This window comes from Hippopotamus amphibius, chromosome 12 (assembly GCF_030028045.1).
Source record: "Hippopotamus amphibius kiboko isolate mHipAmp2 chromosome 12, mHipAmp2.hap2, whole genome shotgun sequence".
Classification (NCBI taxonomy): Eukaryota; Metazoa; Chordata; class Mammalia; order Artiodactyla; family Hippopotamidae; genus Hippopotamus; species Hippopotamus amphibius.
The window spans coordinates 11,353,401-11,370,498 of record NC_080197.1 but is presented as its reverse complement, the minus strand read 5'-3'; the positions used below and the strand labels follow the sequence as shown (position 1 = coordinate 11,370,498).

Here is a 17,098-nt window from a genome sequence, read left to right as displayed (position 1 = left end):
GAAAACATCTTTGGAAAACTTTGAAAACCTTACATTCTTAGAGGTCATGCAGGGAAGTGGGGTAGGGACACCTCATGAGACCTGGGTTTCACAGTCAAGGTAAATGCTCTTCTGCAAAGAAATCCAAGCTCAAACGAGGCATAGTAAAGGCATGCTAAAGTTGTTTCTCAGTGTCCTCGAGAAGCTTTGGTGTCTGGAATTGAGTGAATCTTTTCATAATCCCCCAAAGTATTTGATTTTATTTGCAAACCAATATTGTCTTAAATTGGAATACCTAAAAATAAAGCAGAATATATACCATCAAGATCTCCAGATTATAACAGTATCAATTATGTTATCAGACCGAATCAAGGTTAAACACTTTCTTTAATAAAAATTTGCATTTTAAAAATCGAAGATGACTCTGAATGTCTTCACTCAGTTCCAGGCTGTTCACCTGTAGAATTATTTTCCCTGGATTTTCCACCATTGCTAAACCAATTCCCAGTGCCATCAACTGAGTGTTTTGTACTTTGAGTTCAAATGAACTGGAATTAATTAAACCAGAGCTGCCTAGGAAGGTAGTCTCTGTAGCTTTGCATCGTGTACATCTATGCATGTCACAGTTCTTTTCCAAATATGGTCAGTTGCAGAAAGTTTGTCCACCCCAGTTCTGCAAACGCAGTTTCAGATTCAGGCCTTGGGGTGACTGGCAGATTTCTCTTGTGCGTGTCAGATGTGTTTGCTTCTTTTGATGGCTGTCGGTAAAAGCCCTTCCATCTGATTTTCACCTTTACCGCTGCCTCGATGGCACCAGAATAAATCTGTCTTTCATGCAACCTTCTTCGTTGCTCACTTTCCAGTATCAAATGGGAATAAACTTTAGAGAAGAAAACTAGTTAATTTGGCTTGCAGATGTCATCTTTTTCATACTTTTGACGTATGGTGATTGAATGCATGCTTGCACTAAAACTTAGGAGTTTTGTGTATTTTTCAAGTGGTTTGGGAACTGAAGATTAATGTCCTTATTAGTTTGTAATAAAGCACTAATGGACATTTTAATCTTCTTGGCTGTTCTCCAGGGGGTTTTTTTGTGTCTTTGTGTTTGTGTGTTTTATTTTACAGGCTGATGTAATCTCAAAACTCAACATGACAGACAGGTAAACCTTTCATACTGTAACACCCATGTGACTACTTCTCAGACTGGGGAAAGTTTTCTCCACATTGATTCCTGGATGTGGTACTTCTCTATTCTGTCTTTTTGTTTTGCTGACAAATTCTGCTATAGAATCTACTCTGAATTAAATTGTGTCTCTGAAATGAATCAAAACTGTATTGAGGAAGTTTGAAGATATCCAGTCAGCAGGTTGCTGATGGAAATGACTGAGTTCCAGTTTTGGAGGGAATAACTCTTGGTTAGTAAACTGCCCTCTCACATCCATACCACACGCTGCACCATTGTCCCTTCATTATCAAGAATCATCTTCAACTCATTTCTAAGGCTTTTCAATGGCCATAATGGAAAGCTGTCTTGTTGATAGATTGGGGATGGAGTCAGGGGTGAGGTGTGAATCTTTACTCTGGGGTTCCCACCAAGGGGGTGGAGACGGGGAGGGGGACACAGGCAGGGCCAAGGGCTCTGTTGTGGGTATCCTCCTCAGGCGGAAGCCACTCCACTGGGCACTCAGAGCTGCTGTCTAGGAGCCCAATCCAGGAATTTCCATAATCGGCTTAGCAAGAAGCAACCTAAGCAGCTGTCTCTTGGAAGGTACCAGATCTAGTGCTGAAAAAGTGGGCGCACACAGTGTGTGACCTGGCTTCCCTCTCTGAGAAGCCCAGTGAGTATACAGCCTTGCTCTGTGTTTCTCTACCGGAAGCACTGGGTTCCGTCTTGTGGCTTGGCTGGGGAGCTCAAAAGTGGGACCCAGTGCCCAGCGCCTTTCACTGGGCCAGCCAGAGTTTACAGCCTTTAGCAGCAGCTTGCAGATTAGAATCTTGGAGCCCTTTGCATGAGAAATGTGCCTTTGTTAACATCAAGTCCCATCTCATTTTCTTTCCCGAGATATAAATTTCAAAGCTTTTGTTGTAACATAGTCTTGATGTATAAACAAGTAGCAGAAGTCACATTCCTGTTCCATAAGGAGCAGGAAGCAGAGCAGAACTGATGCCCTGCATTTGTAGGTATTTTACAACTGAAAAGAAATGCTCCAAACCCAGTGGATGTAAAGGAAGATGTCACAGCATTCAGTCCTTCAACCTGTTTTGGGGCAACCGGTTAGACATACAAAAAAATGCTTGATAAATCCTTGTGAAATTGAATGGAACCAGAGGTTGGGGTGCTCAGGAAGAGAGGAATAAAAGAATTGGCCCTTTAGGCAAGCAAGGGTAAGACCCAGGTGGAGTTTCTCTCTGTGTGTGCTGACACTTCCTTTCCTGTTAGAAAGTGACTGTCCCACAGATGAGGGGTGCTCTGGGGGGAATTAGCCAGCGGTCGCAAACCCACACAGCTGCATGGCCTGGCGGAACCCCTCACAGAGGGAAGCTGGCCAGGTGTGTGTCTAAAGGTGGTGGCAGTGGTGAACCAGAGAGCCCCCCCCGTCTGAAGGGGACAGCCACCTCTTAGCTCCACCTAGGATTCACCACGTGGGAACATGGGCCCAGGGTTGTCAGATACTTAATTTTTTTTTCCCAAAAGAGGCCAAGGTTCTGGATTTGAGTAAGGAATTTTCCTGTTTTTAAATGTTGACGACTTAATCCAGTTTTCAAAACACCATGCAGGTCAGACATGAGGCCCGTGGACCTCTGCGCTGTAGAAAACATAAAAATAACTTTGCTGCACGGAAGATTTTACTTTATGGCCTTTTCACTGAAGAGTTAATTCATGCCTAGTTACACCCTGAATTATTTCACCATCCCCGCCCATTTTTTTGTTTTGTTTTGTTGACGTTGCTGCCTTTTGAGATGATGAAATAAGAGAAAACACATTGTTCAGTTGAACTCCTGGCTTCTGGTCTTTTGAAAGACTGGGTCATAAGGCGTGAAGCAGAACAGCTGAGGGCAAGATTCGGTGACCGCTTAGATTCAGGCTTCTCCATGATGCAGGCCATTCATATCTCAGACTTTCCATGCTCACTGCCAGAAACAGTGTGCCCCAGTTTAGGTTCTCAACCAAAGCTGCCAGCTGCCAACAAACCATGGCCTCCCGGGTTGGCAGCTGTTTCGTGGAGCTACCTTTCCTTCCCCCCTCTCCCTTCCTCCTGCCTGCCTTCCCCCAGTATCTCTGGGCCACGTCCGGTACAGATCCTGAGAACACACCCATGACTCAAACGTGGTGCCCACCCCCTTGGCACTCACGGTGAGGCGAGAGGCAGGTGAAGCCCAGCTTGTAATGCACATGACAAGCTCTGTGAGGACAGGGCAAGTTCTGGGAACTGAAGTCTGAGCTGAGACCATCTTTTGGGGTCTGCTCTTCCGCTTGGGACCTGGAGGCTGACCTTGAAGGGAGCAGGCTCTTCTGTTTGAATTCACATTAACCACACTCACAGGGCGCCACCGTGGAAACCAGAATGCCAGATGATTGATGTGTGAAAAGAACTGTAACAGGCAGGACAAGCATGTGTCCCCTCCCGCCAGCACTTGTCTCCCTGAGCCCGGAGCCAGGTGATGATGGGAGGCCGCTGGTGGCGTACAGTGCACAGAGCACGAGCCAGTCCCCGGGACGAGTAGCTCCTCGTCCCTCCCAGAGCGCAAGCTTGGTGAGGGCGGGAAACCGGTGGGTGGTCTCTGGCTCACGCTCTGCCCAAGGCTCTCCCCTTGTGGCTCCTTGTTTTGCCTTGTATTGCGGGAGGGGTAGCCTAACCATTCTGCTGAGCTGGAAGGCAGGCAGTGCCAGGCGTAGGCTTTTGAGGGAAACGAGGGCTTACAAGAACTCTAAGGGGTGGGACTTACTTTGCAGTCCAGTGGTTAAGACTCGGCGCTTCCAGTGCAAGCAGTGAGGGTTCAGTCCCTGGTCGGGAAGCCAAGATCCCACATGCTGCAGGGCAAGAAAATTAAAAAAACAAAAAACAAAAGACTCTAAGGGGAAAAAGACAAATGAGCTGAGAGGATCATTGTCCTGGTTCTTTGGTGGCCGCCAAGGCCCCACGGGGTGATCTGGGCCTGCCTTCCTCCCAGCCTCCAATATCTCCAGCCACTTGCCCTCACAGTGCTGCTGCCGGGCTCACTTTTTGGTTTCTCAGGAAACCGGGCTTGCTGCACCTCAGAGGTAGCTTGCTCTGGTCCCTGTCCTAGGTGTTGGCTTGTCTGCCTACTTCTTGTCACGTAGGCCCATGTTTAAATAAGCATCAGCTCTCCAGAGAGGCCTTTCCTGACCACTCAATCTTAGTGGGCTCCACCCCCATCCCCCCACACCAGCCTGCCACGTTACTCTTTCTCTCATCACCCTGACTTCCTGTGTAACACTTGCCATTTTCTAAATTGGTCTTGGCCTCCAGGTATTGCTGTATCCAGTGTAGTGGCTAAGAGCACCCACTCTGAGTCACATGGCCTGTGTTTAAATCCTGGTGCTGCCACCTCTTAGCTGTCTGAGCTTGGGCAAGTTCCTTAACCTCACTGTCCCTCAGTTTTCTCCTACGTAATCAGAGCAACACTAGTACCATTTCATACGATTGCTGTTTGTTGAGTTACTATATGTAAAGTGCTTAGAACAGTACCTGGGATGCGGTGAGTGCCATGTAGATATTTGCTATTATTGTAAGCCTTGGGACTTCCCTGGTGGCACAGTGGTGAAGAATCTGCCTGCCAACGCAGGGGACATGGGTTCGATCCATGGTCCAGGAAGATCTCACATGCCGCGGAGCAACTAAGCCCATGTGCCGCAACTACTGAAGCCCGTGAGCCTAGAGCCTGTGAGCCACAAAAAGAGAAGCCACTGCACTGAGAAGCCCATGCACCACAACAAAGAGTAGCCCCTGCTGGCACAGCTAGAGAAAGCCCGCAGCAACGAATACCCAAAGCAGCCAAAAAAAAAAAAAAAGGATCCGCCTTCCAATGCAGGGGGCGTGGGTTCGATCCCTGATAGAGAAACTGAGGTCCCACATGCTGTGAGGCAACTAAGCCCAAGCCGCAACTACTGAGCCTGTGTACTCCGGAGCCCGCGTGCTGCAGCGAAGATCTCACGTGCTGCAGCTAAGACCCATCGCAGCCAAATAAATAAATAAATGTCTTTTAAAAAATATCTTAGTGCTTGAAACGTATTAGGCAATTAATGCAAATTTGTTGGAGGTAATTAGACCTTCATGGGTACTGGGGTGAGAGCTGCTGGCCTGGTGGGAGGCAGCATTGGTGTCAGTGTCTGCCACCCAAGCCACCCAGCTCCTGAAGCACCCTGGAGCTGCTGCTGACTTTCAGCACTTTCTTAGATGTTACAGATCTGGGTGGAGGCTGGCGTCAGTCACAGATGGCACTCTGGTGGCTTGGTGGCAAAGGGCAAAGCAGAGCTCAGACCCAGAAACACATGGGCCGTTTAGGGGAGACCCTCCAAACCACCATGGTTCCAGCTGCTCTGACCAGGAAGGCTGGGATGGCTGTCGTGTGTTTAAGCAGACGTCTCCCCTCTGGCATTGGACAAAATAAAGTCTTGGCACTTGCCGTCGAAAACCAGGCCATTCCTAACAACTCCTCGTAGAGCGGGCCTTTTACTCCTCCACCCACAGTGTCCATTAGCAGCTATTATAAGTGAGAAAAACAGCACCATCTTCTGCAGTTCCTTCAGCTACAGTGTGTGCTGTTATGTTACACTAAACACAGTCCTTGACTTTAACGTTTTACTGTGTGCACCGGGGGTTACGCTTTACAGAATCACCCCTTCCTTTTCTCCTCTCGACAGTTTTGCCTTTGGCTCCCTAATTTCTGCTGTTGATCCAGTGGCTACTATTGCTATTTTCAACGCCCTTCATGTGGACCCAGTGCTCAACATGCTGGTTTTTGGAGAGAGCATTCTCAACGACGCAGTCTCCATTGTCCTGACCAAGTAAGTGTGCTTTCTTCAAGTGACGGAACTAAAGGGCCTTGTGTCAGTGGGACAGATACTTCCATGCAGCTGCGTGTACAGTGGCTCGTCCTCTAGGTGATTGGTTCGCTGCTTCTCCATCTTTCTGTCCTGACAAGCCTTGATGTGCCTCAGGAATATTGTCAAGGCCTAGGGTGATTAGAGGAGAATCTGCCTTTTAGGATCTACCTTTTAGCAATGTTTTTGAATTAAGCCCAGGGACTGTTCCCTGGTGGTCGAGTGGGTAAGACTCCAGGCTCCCAACGCAGGGGTCCCAGGTTCGATCCCTGGTCGGGGAATTAGATCCTGCATGCCACAGCTAAGAAACCCGTGTACCCAACTAAAGATCCCGAATGCTACAACGAAGATCCCATGTGCTACAACTAAGACGTGGCGCAGCCAATAGAAATAAATAGAATAAATAATAAATAAATATATTTTTAAAAATAAAAATAAAGCCCAGCTTCTCATTGGCATCACCGGGGGTGCTTATTAACTGTAGCCTTCCCAGGTGCCACCCTCAGAGCTTCTGATTCAGTAGGTCTAGGGTGAGTCCCCAGATGATATTGAAGCAGCCACTTGAGGGACAGTGTTTGGGCAGCATCGTTCCAGACAAAAGTAGTCAACAGAGGCCCTGTCCTCCCACTTGTGAGCTGGTGTTGCTTTCCTTTTCCCAGCTGTGAGATGCGGTAGTGAAACTAATGGGCATCCTGCCTTAAGATGCTGTTGTGTGAAAGCTACTTTGGAAACTGCAGATTTTTTTTGTTTGTCCATTGGTATTACCGCCCTTGTTGTTGGGATCTGAGAAATTAAAGATGAGCCATAAAATGTCAAGAAGTCATTGGGAAAAGGAAATGAGTCCAAGTTCATCTCAAAACCATTTATCATATGTGGGGCTGTTTTCTTGCACTCTGAGGTTGGTGGTGTTCAGGTATGGGCAGGAGACCCAGACAGTTTTACCAAAAAACAGAGAAGGTACAGACAGTCAAAGCAACTGCAGAAAAGAGCCCTGGACAGTGTTTCAGAGATGGGCTAAGAGAGTTTTAGGGGCCATTACGTGTTCTGTTAAAGAAAAGTTTTTCCATTCACTGATTTTGGACTTGTTTCCTTTGTCTTGGGATTCCTTGCAAAGCATAACCACTCTGTGGTTTTCTTAAAAGCCTTACTATAGACTACATTCAGAATTCTTGTGTTGGAATAAAAGAACATTTTATCGTGGAAAGAACCCAGGTCTTGGAGTCAGGCTGACCTGGGTTCAGCTCCCAGTGATGGCCACTCATAGCTGTGTGACCCTGGGTCAGCTCCTTCACCTCTCTGAGCCACAGGTGTCTGAACAATAAAGTGAGGGTGATAATGCCTCGGCCTAGGATTGGATTTGAGGGTTGAGTAAAATATACTATTGAGGTAAATATACTGTGTGAAAAGCATCTGCCGTCAGTTAATATGAGATCCTTTCCTCCTCTGCTCCTGTCCTCTGGCTATGGTTTCATATATTTGTCCTGCTTTTGTCCTACTTTTGCAGGAAGAACTTACCAAATGTTGCTTAATTGAAAGAGGTGTTCAGCAGACCCTTAAACAAAACAAAAACATATGTATATATTCTAAAATAACACATATATTCTGCATATAAAATTTAGAAAACTCAGAAAGAAAAGAAAAGCATACATGCATTGTAACTGCCAAGAGTAATTACAGTTAACTGTTTGGTAGAAGGTACATGTATTTTATTTAGATGCGTATATACTGTATTATAACTTTTCCATTGAATGGAGTTGATGAAATAATCTTCTATAACATCATTTAACTAGTTGCAGAGTATTCTTTCTATGGATTTACTGTGATCTATTTGACCAGTTCCCTATTGTTGGCTTTTTCACATTTCTCTTGGCAAAAATTTCTATAGCTTTATTAGGAAGTTATCATATATCATGCTGTAAGATCTTTAAAAAAAATCTGATATTTTTTTCTTAAGTTCTGCTTTTTTTTTTTAATTATTTATTTATTTGGCTGTGCTAAGTCTTTGTTGCTGCACGGGGGCTATTCTGCACGGGCTTCTTAGTGCGGTAGCTTCTCTTGTTGCGGAGCATGGGCTCTAGGCACGAGGGCCTCAGTAGTTGTGGCACATGGGCTCAGTAATTGTGGCTCACAGGCTTAATTGCTCTGTGGCATGTGGGATCTTCCCGGACCAGGGATTGAAGCCGTGTCCCCCGTATTGGCAGGCGGATTCTTAACCGCTGCACCACCAGGGAAGTCCCTTAAGCTATACTTTGAAAGCTTCTTAGTTTTCTGGTTTTTACTTTTATCTCATGCCCTGGTTGTGCGTTTGAACACTTGTGATAAAGAATTTTGCCTAATTGGAGGTGACATCATGAGTTATTTTTATACATTAGGAGCTAAACTCAACTGCCTTGTCTCTAGTTTATTTATTTTTCTTGAATCTGTAAGAAGTAGAATCTTTTCTGAGCATTTCCAGTACTCTTTGCCACAAAAAGGCCAAAGGTTAGCAGATGCCTTCTTTTTAAAATGAGAAAGAATGGAGTCATTGTAACTAGCCACACATTCTTCCTGGAGGAGTACCTTTGAAGGCCAAGATCACCTATGATGGCAGTTCCCAAAACTGGATCAGTGGGCCACATGCATGTATGGTTTCCAGCCTTCACCTCCACTACTAGTTATACACAGGCTGGGGTAGGAGTCACTGACCTAAACCTCTGACCCAGATGGTTGTCCTGTGAGCCCAGAGGTATTTTCAGGTAGAAGAGGGAGATGCTGGAGAAAGGGGGCGTGGTGGGCCTGCCTTGTTTTTACACTGTAGGGGGGAGGTGTGGTCAGCTTTCCTTGGTTACAAGGAAGAATCACATCTTGTTAAGAGTGTACTTCATAAATGACCATTTTCAAAGTGATCTGATGATACATTTATCTTTGTAACTGAATATGTGAATGAATTACCCCTTTTTTAATGTTTTCATTTTCATAAGTGCCAGAAAGCTAAGTGTCTTCTGTTTCTTCATTAACCTTAATTAAATTATTTTTAGCTTTGATTCATTACTATGACAATCTATTCTTATAATAATTGTGGTAGAGGAAACCTTTTGTTCTCTCTAGCTGTAGCTAAAGCTCATGAAATGGATCCTGAAGCAGCATTGTCTTTTATTCTTTAAGGTGTGAGAAACATGACCTGAAAAAATAAAATGCACAAAATTTCCAGGCCAGAAAGAGTCCAGATTCTACCTTCATTTATCTTGAGTTCAGAAACCATTGGCCTCAGCCCTGGGTCTGCTGTTAACCGTTGGTGTAACCTCAGCCAGTTAGCCACTCTCTTTGGGCCTCAGCCTCCTTTGCATGAAAAGAAAGCAATGACACCAGCCAGCGTCCCAGCTGTGGTAGCAAAATGAGGTGAGGGCTGGATGCTGCACACATGGGCCACAGATCCATGTGGGGGCTCGAGGTGATCTTAGCATCAGAAGCACTGTCTCAGTAAGAACCTTGTTAGTTCCCATCTTTCCCCAAGGTGGGCTGTTAACCTGTGATCTGCTGGGAAAGAAAGGGAATGGGACGATTGAGGTGAGTTTAGAAAACTTTTATGTGAAAAACGTTGGTTTTCTTTTTTGCAGGACTTCTTAGAACCTTTATTATGTTATATTGTGCTGTGAATCACTGTGAAAGGCTGAGGTTATCTGACCAACCCACCCTTTTATCACAAATTATCCTGCTTTAAAATTATACCTGTTTTTTTCTTTAACTAAATTTATTTATTTATATATTTGTTTATTTATTTGTGGGCTGCATTGGGTCTTCATTGCTGTACACGGGCTTTCTCTGGTTGTGGTGTGTGTGGGCTCCTCATTGCGGTGGCTTCTCTTGTTTCAGAGCACGGGCTCTAGGCGCATGGGCTTCAGTAGTTGCGGCACACAGGCTCAAGAGTTGTGGTGCACGGGCTTAGTTGCTCCGCAGCATGTGGGATCTTCCTGGAGCAGGGATTGACCCCGTGTCCCCTGCATTGGCAGGCAGATTCTTAACCACTGCACCACCTAGGAAATCCCTAAAATTATACCAGTTCTTGAAACACTGATTAATGAAGCTGAATATTACTATTAACAATTCTTTGTTTTGTTTACTGATTCAGCAAAAATTTATTGAGTGTCTTCTGTGTGCCGGGCTCTGCTTAGGCCCTGGACATATGGCAGTGAACAAGGTGGACACAGGCGTGGTCCTTATGGAATGATTCACTAGTTCCGCATGCTGTGGAGGATTAGTCAGGCACCAGGAGAGCCTGTAAATGGGCTGGCCTGTGTGAAGGCAGGTGTCCCTGAGGGAGTGTCACCGACCCTGGGTTCTGAGAACAAACCAGAGTCAGCTGGAGCCCAGGAAGAGTGACATATGGCCTACAGGGAGGTGCCAGTGACATTGGGGCCCAGCCCGAATGAGGAGGAGATGGGATGAGAGGTGTGGTGGGAAGGAGTCAGGTTAGGCTCAGAAGACTGGGTTTCCTCCTAAAAGCAGCAGGAAACTGACAGTGTGTTCTGAACAGGCCAATAACCTCATCAGATGTGCATTTTCAAGGGATCAGTCAGGCCCCTGAGTAGAGAATAGGTTCTCCTAGGAAGGGCAGGATGTATAGAGAGAGAAGTCCATGAGGCAGAAGCCCTGGGCTGGAGGATAGTAGGGGAGGGAGGGAGCGAGGTGGATGGATTTGAGAGAAGGTAGAATCGTCAGGAGGAGGAGATTTCATGCGAATAACTGTTTTAATGGTATAATGGTTTTACCTTTGGGGATAAAACCAACAGTTGAATTTAGTGGCTGCTGACATTTTACTTTGCTCTGTAACAGTGAAAGGAAAGTCCTTTCAATTCTTCCTCCTGATGCCTCTAAAATCCCCACTCTAGGCCTTATCCACTGAGATTTCTTCTTTAGGAGGCTCCATTCTAATCTGACTTCAGGCCACAGCCTCAGTTTCAGGTTTTATCTCACAGGATCACCCACCTCCACTCCATACTGAAAACACTCCCTGTGACTCCCCAGGCCCTTCACAATGCAACACCTGCGCCTTAGCTTGGTTCCTCGAAAGCCTTTCATGGGGCCTGGCCTGTCTGCGACTCTTGCCTCACCTCTTACCTCCCCACCGGCCCCCTCCCCCCACAGCCTGTTCCTGTGTTTTATCCACAGTTGTGTGTAATTTCCTGCTCCTAGATGTGCTGCTCTCTGCCTCTGCACATGCTGTTCCCTGTGCCTTGGGTGCATTCCTTCATTTCTGCACCTGGTTAACTCTTCTCTATCCGAAATCGAAACCCAGCCCATATGTCATAGAAAACCTTCCTGGACCCCCACCAGTGTGAGTTAGATGCCCACTGTGTGTTTCCTGCAGCTCTTTGCTCTTTCCTGAGATGGTCCTAGTTCCCATCTTGTTTTTCTCCCTCATTAGACTATAGAGCTTCCTAAGGGCAGGGACCTGCTCTCATCTCTGAACCCCCAGAAACTAACACAGTACCTGGAACAAAGTAGGTGAACAAATAAATGTTTGACTAATGGGTTGAATGATGGAATGAATGAATGAGAGAATAAGCAAGAAAGAAGTTTTGAGTTCTAAGTTAATTTCTAATAATTTTGTCTATAACATTTTAACTTCTTTCTGTTTTTCGTTTATTTCCTAGCACAGCTGAAGGTTTAACAAGAAAAAATATGTCAGATGTCAGTGGGTGGCAGACATTTTTACAAGCCCTTGGCTACTTCCTCAAAATGTTCTTTGGCTCAGCAGCGCTCGGCACGCTCACTGGCTTAATCTCTGCATTAATATCCTTTTAATATGATGAACATGTGTGGCCGAGAAGATTATTCCTAATTACATCCATCTCTCATCCTTTTCTCCAGTTCCTTAAGGGGGCCAATTTTAGTCAAAAGTCATATTTAAGGAGAATTTTTATGCTTAGTTTTGGTTTGAAGAGTGCTTTAATTTAAACTCAAGGATTTTAAAATTTAACATGTGAAATTTAGGATGTCACTTTTCAAAGCTTAAAAAACATGTCCACTGGTTGAATATCAGATCTGACTTTGGAGACTTCTGGAGACTTCTTAGTTCCCAGGGTATGATAACCGCATCCAGATGAATTTCATTTTCCGCTGTCTCACTTTTCACATTAAGAAAATTGGAAATTAATTTCCTTTGAAAATGTCAGATTGAGAAAATCTCTATGCCACTGAAAGTATTTATCTGAAAGAACCACAAAAGAGACTTTGAAAGTGAGCTCCATCTAAGTTATTTGCACTGATTTTGTGGCTTAAAACCCATAAGCTTTTCCAGCCAGAGAAGCAAAGAGACTTGTTAAGGCCACCGACACCTTTATTGCTGTAGAAAATTTGTCATGTTTATAACAGGAACAGGCACCAGACCATTTCTGTGTGCACCTAAGCCAGTGTGAATCTCAGGGAGATGGCCACCTGGCCCTCCTCCACACGCAGTTTGTTTCACAGATGGCCAAGAAAGCCTCTTCTGCCTAAGACAGGCGTGTTTGTCTGCCATCCTGTTGAATTTTCCCTTCAGTTCCTATGTCCAGAAGTCTCAAGGTGCTGTTGAATCGGCTGACAGCTTCTCATATTGTACCAATAAACAGAATGGAAAAGAAAACTTTATCCAGTTCAGTATTTTCCTCTGTATTTATCTTTCTTTAAAAGGGCAGTGGGGCAGGGAGAGCATCTACTTGAATGAAGCCGAGTAAATGGGTGCTGTGTGCTCCAGCACAAGTGTGTGAACAGCATTTGAATACGTGGAAGACTCTCCTTTCACAGGAGCATGAGTTTATAAACATCCAGGAATAGGAGAGAAGGTCTTTCAAAGGGGCATTGATCCCCAGGGTTCTGGAAACCCGGTTAGTGATCTCATCTGATGTCGTCAGAGAAGTGGAAGAGGGACACGGCCCTGGAAGGGGCCTGGCAGCGTGGGCTGTTCTACAGCCTCAGCTCCCCACACCCACCAGCCACTGCAGCTCGCAGCCCTCCAAGTCAGCATTTCCAAATGAAATGACTCAGGGTGACTTAGGTTTCCCCTACCGTTTGTCTCAGGAATTTACATCTCTTAGTATTTTGTCAGATTCCCTTCCTTAAAACAGGAGTCTCCCTGCAAATAAAAAAAATCCATAGTAACAAATTTTCACTTGTTACCTTGAGATGTTCCCAAATCTTTGTATCCATTGTTTACCTTTTCTGTTTGGAAGACAGCAGCTTTGTGACTTCCTTGGATCCCCCATAAGTGTCCTTTGGTTCTTTCTCCTTGACCATTGTCCTGTACGTGCTGAAGCACATTGACTTGAGGAAAACGCCCTCCTTGGAGTTCGGCATGATGATCATCTTTGCGTATCTTCCATATGGACTCGCAGAAGGCATCTCACTCTCAGGTGAGTGACGGAGAGCATCGCAATAGTGCGTTGTCCTGCCTGGTGAACGGTTATGTCGATTGGGTCACTTTCAATCACAAGAGACAGTCACAACTCAGAAGAGCGTAAGTAATGAAGGGGACTTACTGGCTCTCTAGGGATCTGGATTTAGACCTGGCTGGATCCAGGAGCTCAGTGTTGTCACGGTCACCTTTTCTCTTTACTAGCCATCCTGTAGCAGAGATCAAAACATCTCTTCCAGTGTTGCCTCTTTCTCAGAACCAGCCCTCTGAAGGGCCTTTACTCAAAGGATGGGGTCAGACCGCCAAGGGCAATCAATCCCTCAGCCCGTCCTTGGGCCCTCGCACCTACTCATCTGCATTCTTTCACTGTAGTTTTGCCTTTCCTACAATATAAATGTCATATAAAGGGAATCAGTATGTAATCTTTAGTACATACAGTAGCATATAATCTTTTGTGACTTGTTTCTTTCAGTTATAATATTCTTGAGAGACATGACATTTCTGTGGTATCAGTAGTTTATACTGGTTTTTCCATTCACCATTTGAAGGACATTTGGGCTTTTCCAGATTTTGGCTATTAAATGTGCATATTTTCATTTATCCTGGATAAATACCTGAGTAAGTAAGGTTGCTTGGTCTTATGGTAGGTATATATTTTACTTTATCAGAAACTGCCAAGCGTTTTACAGAGTGACTGGACCACTTTACAGTCCCACCAGAATGTATAAAAGAGCTTCAGTTGCTTCACAGCCTCACCCACACTTACTTTTTAAAATATCTTATTTTATTTTATTTTTATTTATTGGCTGCGTTAGGTCTTCGTTACTGCATGTGGGCTTTCTGTAGTTGCGGAGAGCAGAGGCTACTCTTCATTGCAGTGCGCAGGCTTCTTATTGCAGTGGCTTCTCTTGTTGCAGAGCACTGGCTCTAGGCACGCAGGCTTCAGTAGCTGCGGCTGGTGGGCTCAGTAGTTGTGGCTCTCGGGCTCTAGAGCACAGGCTCAGTTGCTCCACAGCATGTGGGATCTTCCTGGAGCAGGGCTCAAACCAGTGTCCCCTGCATTGGCAGGCGGATTCTTAACCACTGCGCCACCAGGGAAGCCCAACAACACTTATTTTAATTTTTAAAACTAGCCATTTTGATCAGTATGTGGCAGTTTGATTTTGATGTGCCTTGGTGTGGTTCTCTTTATATCCCTCTTGGGATTTGTTGAGCTTCGTGGATTTATAGTTTTTGTGAGTTTGTGGCTTTTATCAAATTTAAGAAATTTTTATTGGTTTCTGGAAATATTTTTTTCTGTTCCTCTTCTGCTGTTGGACAGAATTCTCCTTCCCTCAGGTCACTATCTGGCATTACACATGGGTTCTCTGTGAGCAGCTCTTGCCAAGGAGGAAGCAGAGAGGACTCTGGCCATTTTTGCTAGAGAACTTTGTAAACCTTGGGGTCTCATTTGTTTTTAATCCCAAGCCAGTTCTCTTAGATAATTTCATCCCAGTATCTGCCATCCCGTGCCCTCTCTTATCTCTCCTGAATTTTGGCACTTACATAAACACTACCTGTGAGTCATTTGGCTCTAGCCTAGCTATTTTTACCTTTGTTTTTCTAAATCATTCCCCACCCCTTTGAGATGAACACTGAGTACCTGGTGGCAAAGATATAGTTTGTGCGTCCATTTGAAATTCATGTTTAAAACAAGGGAGTGTTTTTCTTGTCTTTTCTTCAGAGAGTTCGGGGTTTTCTATTTGTAGGGGTTTCATTTCCTTAGGGACCTCTGCTCTGCACGCTAACGGGGCCAGAGAGAGCCCATACAAACCTAGAACACACGGGTCCACCTCTGGGTGGCAGGCTGGCTCTGCCCACACTCTGCTGGTGGAATGTTCGTCAGGCAAGGTTTTCAGAGAAGAGGAGGATCACCCTGTTACTGTAAGAGTGCAAACGGGAACGGTGACTTTGGTGCCGTCCCCTCCTTCCTCTTTGTGCTCTGCTTTTCCTGACTGTCACAAAGGACTGAGTAAGTGGTTAGCAGGACCGCTGAACAGGACACTCTCCCTGTGAATCATTTACCTAAATCTTTGTGTTTAGAACACAGCGGTTTGGGGCACCTGACAGACCCGGTTTGAATCCCACCTCCACCTCTCATGAGCTGTGTAACCTCAGACAGCAGACTTACCCACTCTGAGCTTCCACTTCCTCATATGAAGTAGACATAATAAAAGTGCCACTCTACGGTTTGTGGTTAAGATTAAGGGGAACGATGCAAGTAACAGTCCTGACAGAGGTATCAACACGTATTACGGTTAAGGTGACCATGCGTCCTGGGTGGCCCTGACACCCTGTTTCGTCCCAACATGATAAATGAACAACATCCCCTTTCATTCTCAAAAGTGTCCTGGTTTCCACAGCAAATTAAATAGTCTCCCTAGTTAATATCCAGTAAGTATTAGCTACTCTCAGAGTCTGTTCTAATTCTATCAATGTTAACTATTTCTAGCATTCATTCAAGCCAGTTTTAAGGGCCAGTTTGCCCTCCAGCTCTAAAGATTCAAAGATGAATAGACCCCACCTTTGCCAGTTCAGACATCTCTGGGCTGAAAGTGGGGATTGGGGCAGTGACTCTGTCAAGGTGAGTCACAGAGGATGGAACTTTGGGGGCTGAAGGATGAATTTGTAAGGTCGATCAGGACATAACACCTTGTGTAATATGTTGGGAAGACGTTGACCAGAGATGGAATGTATCATACCACACTTGGGCACAGGTTTGTATCCAAGTAATTCCTTTGTAGCACTGCCTGTGAGAGGAAAATTGGAAGTAACTAAATGGTCATCAATAATGGGAAAGATGGTGTACGTTAGAATCCATTCTCACTATGGAATACTATGCAGTCACTTAAAAAATGAATTTGACCAATCTGTACTGCCATGGAAAGAACTCCAAGCTACATTGTTAAATTTTAAGAAAGAAAAACCTCCTTTCACTCATCCATTCAGTAAATATTTATTTAATGCCTACCCTGTGCCAGAGAACTCTGCTTGGTCTCGGAGGTACAGTAATAAGACAAGATCAGGTTTCTGACTGCAGAAGAAAGATAATAAGCAAGTGAGCAAACACATAGGTTGATTTCAGGTAGTGAGAAATTATGTGAAAAAAGAAGCCAGAGTAATGTGATAGATTGTCACGGGGGCAGAAGCATTATGAGGTAGGGGGTCAGGAAGGTGTCCTCAAAGGGGTGGCACCGGGGCTAAGACCTCTGTGGTGAGAAGGAGCTGGCCACGCGAGGCTCTGGGGAAGGAGTGATTGGCAGCGGGAACAGCAGGTGCCGAGGGTCCCAGATAGACCTGAGGGAGCTTGGCTTGCTCCAGGAAGAGCAGGAAGAGAGCATGGCTGGGCCGGGGGGGCCAGGACCCTGTCCCGCAGGGTTCTGTAGGCCTGGGAAGGAGTTGGAGCTCTTACACATGCAAAGCCAAGTGCCAGAGGACTTTTTAAAAATAAATCAGTGTGCCAATAATCCAGGCCATATCTGTAATTTGATCTTATTATGTTCTAAAGATAGATAAACTTTATAATGGCATGGTAAAAGAGCTGGCAATCTGCATATTGAACTGTTGAGAGTAATTACCTCTGGGCAGGCAGTGTGAATGGAGAGTCTTGTTTTACTCTTTACTTCTGAGTCTGGATGTTT

The 17,098-nt window shown here is 45.3% G+C and overlaps 1 protein-coding gene across 2 annotated transcripts in view; it reads left to right on the top strand.

The window, feature by feature from the left end:
• Positions 1 to 17,098, top strand: part of SLC9A8 (solute carrier family 9 member A8) — a 68,841-nt gene that overhangs the window by 36,485 nt on the left and 15,258 nt on the right. For both annotated transcript variants that reach the window (XM_057700978.1, XM_057700980.1), the window contains 4 exons: positions 1,105 to 1,139; positions 5,867 to 6,010; positions 11,680 to 11,818; positions 13,311 to 13,416. In XM_057700978.1, coding sequence (XP_057556961.1) covers positions 1,105 to 1,139; positions 5,867 to 6,010; positions 11,680 to 11,818; positions 13,311 to 13,416 — 424 coding nt within the window. The remainder of the gene's footprint in view (positions 1 to 1,104; positions 1,140 to 5,866; positions 6,011 to 11,679; positions 11,819 to 13,310; positions 13,417 to 17,098) is intronic.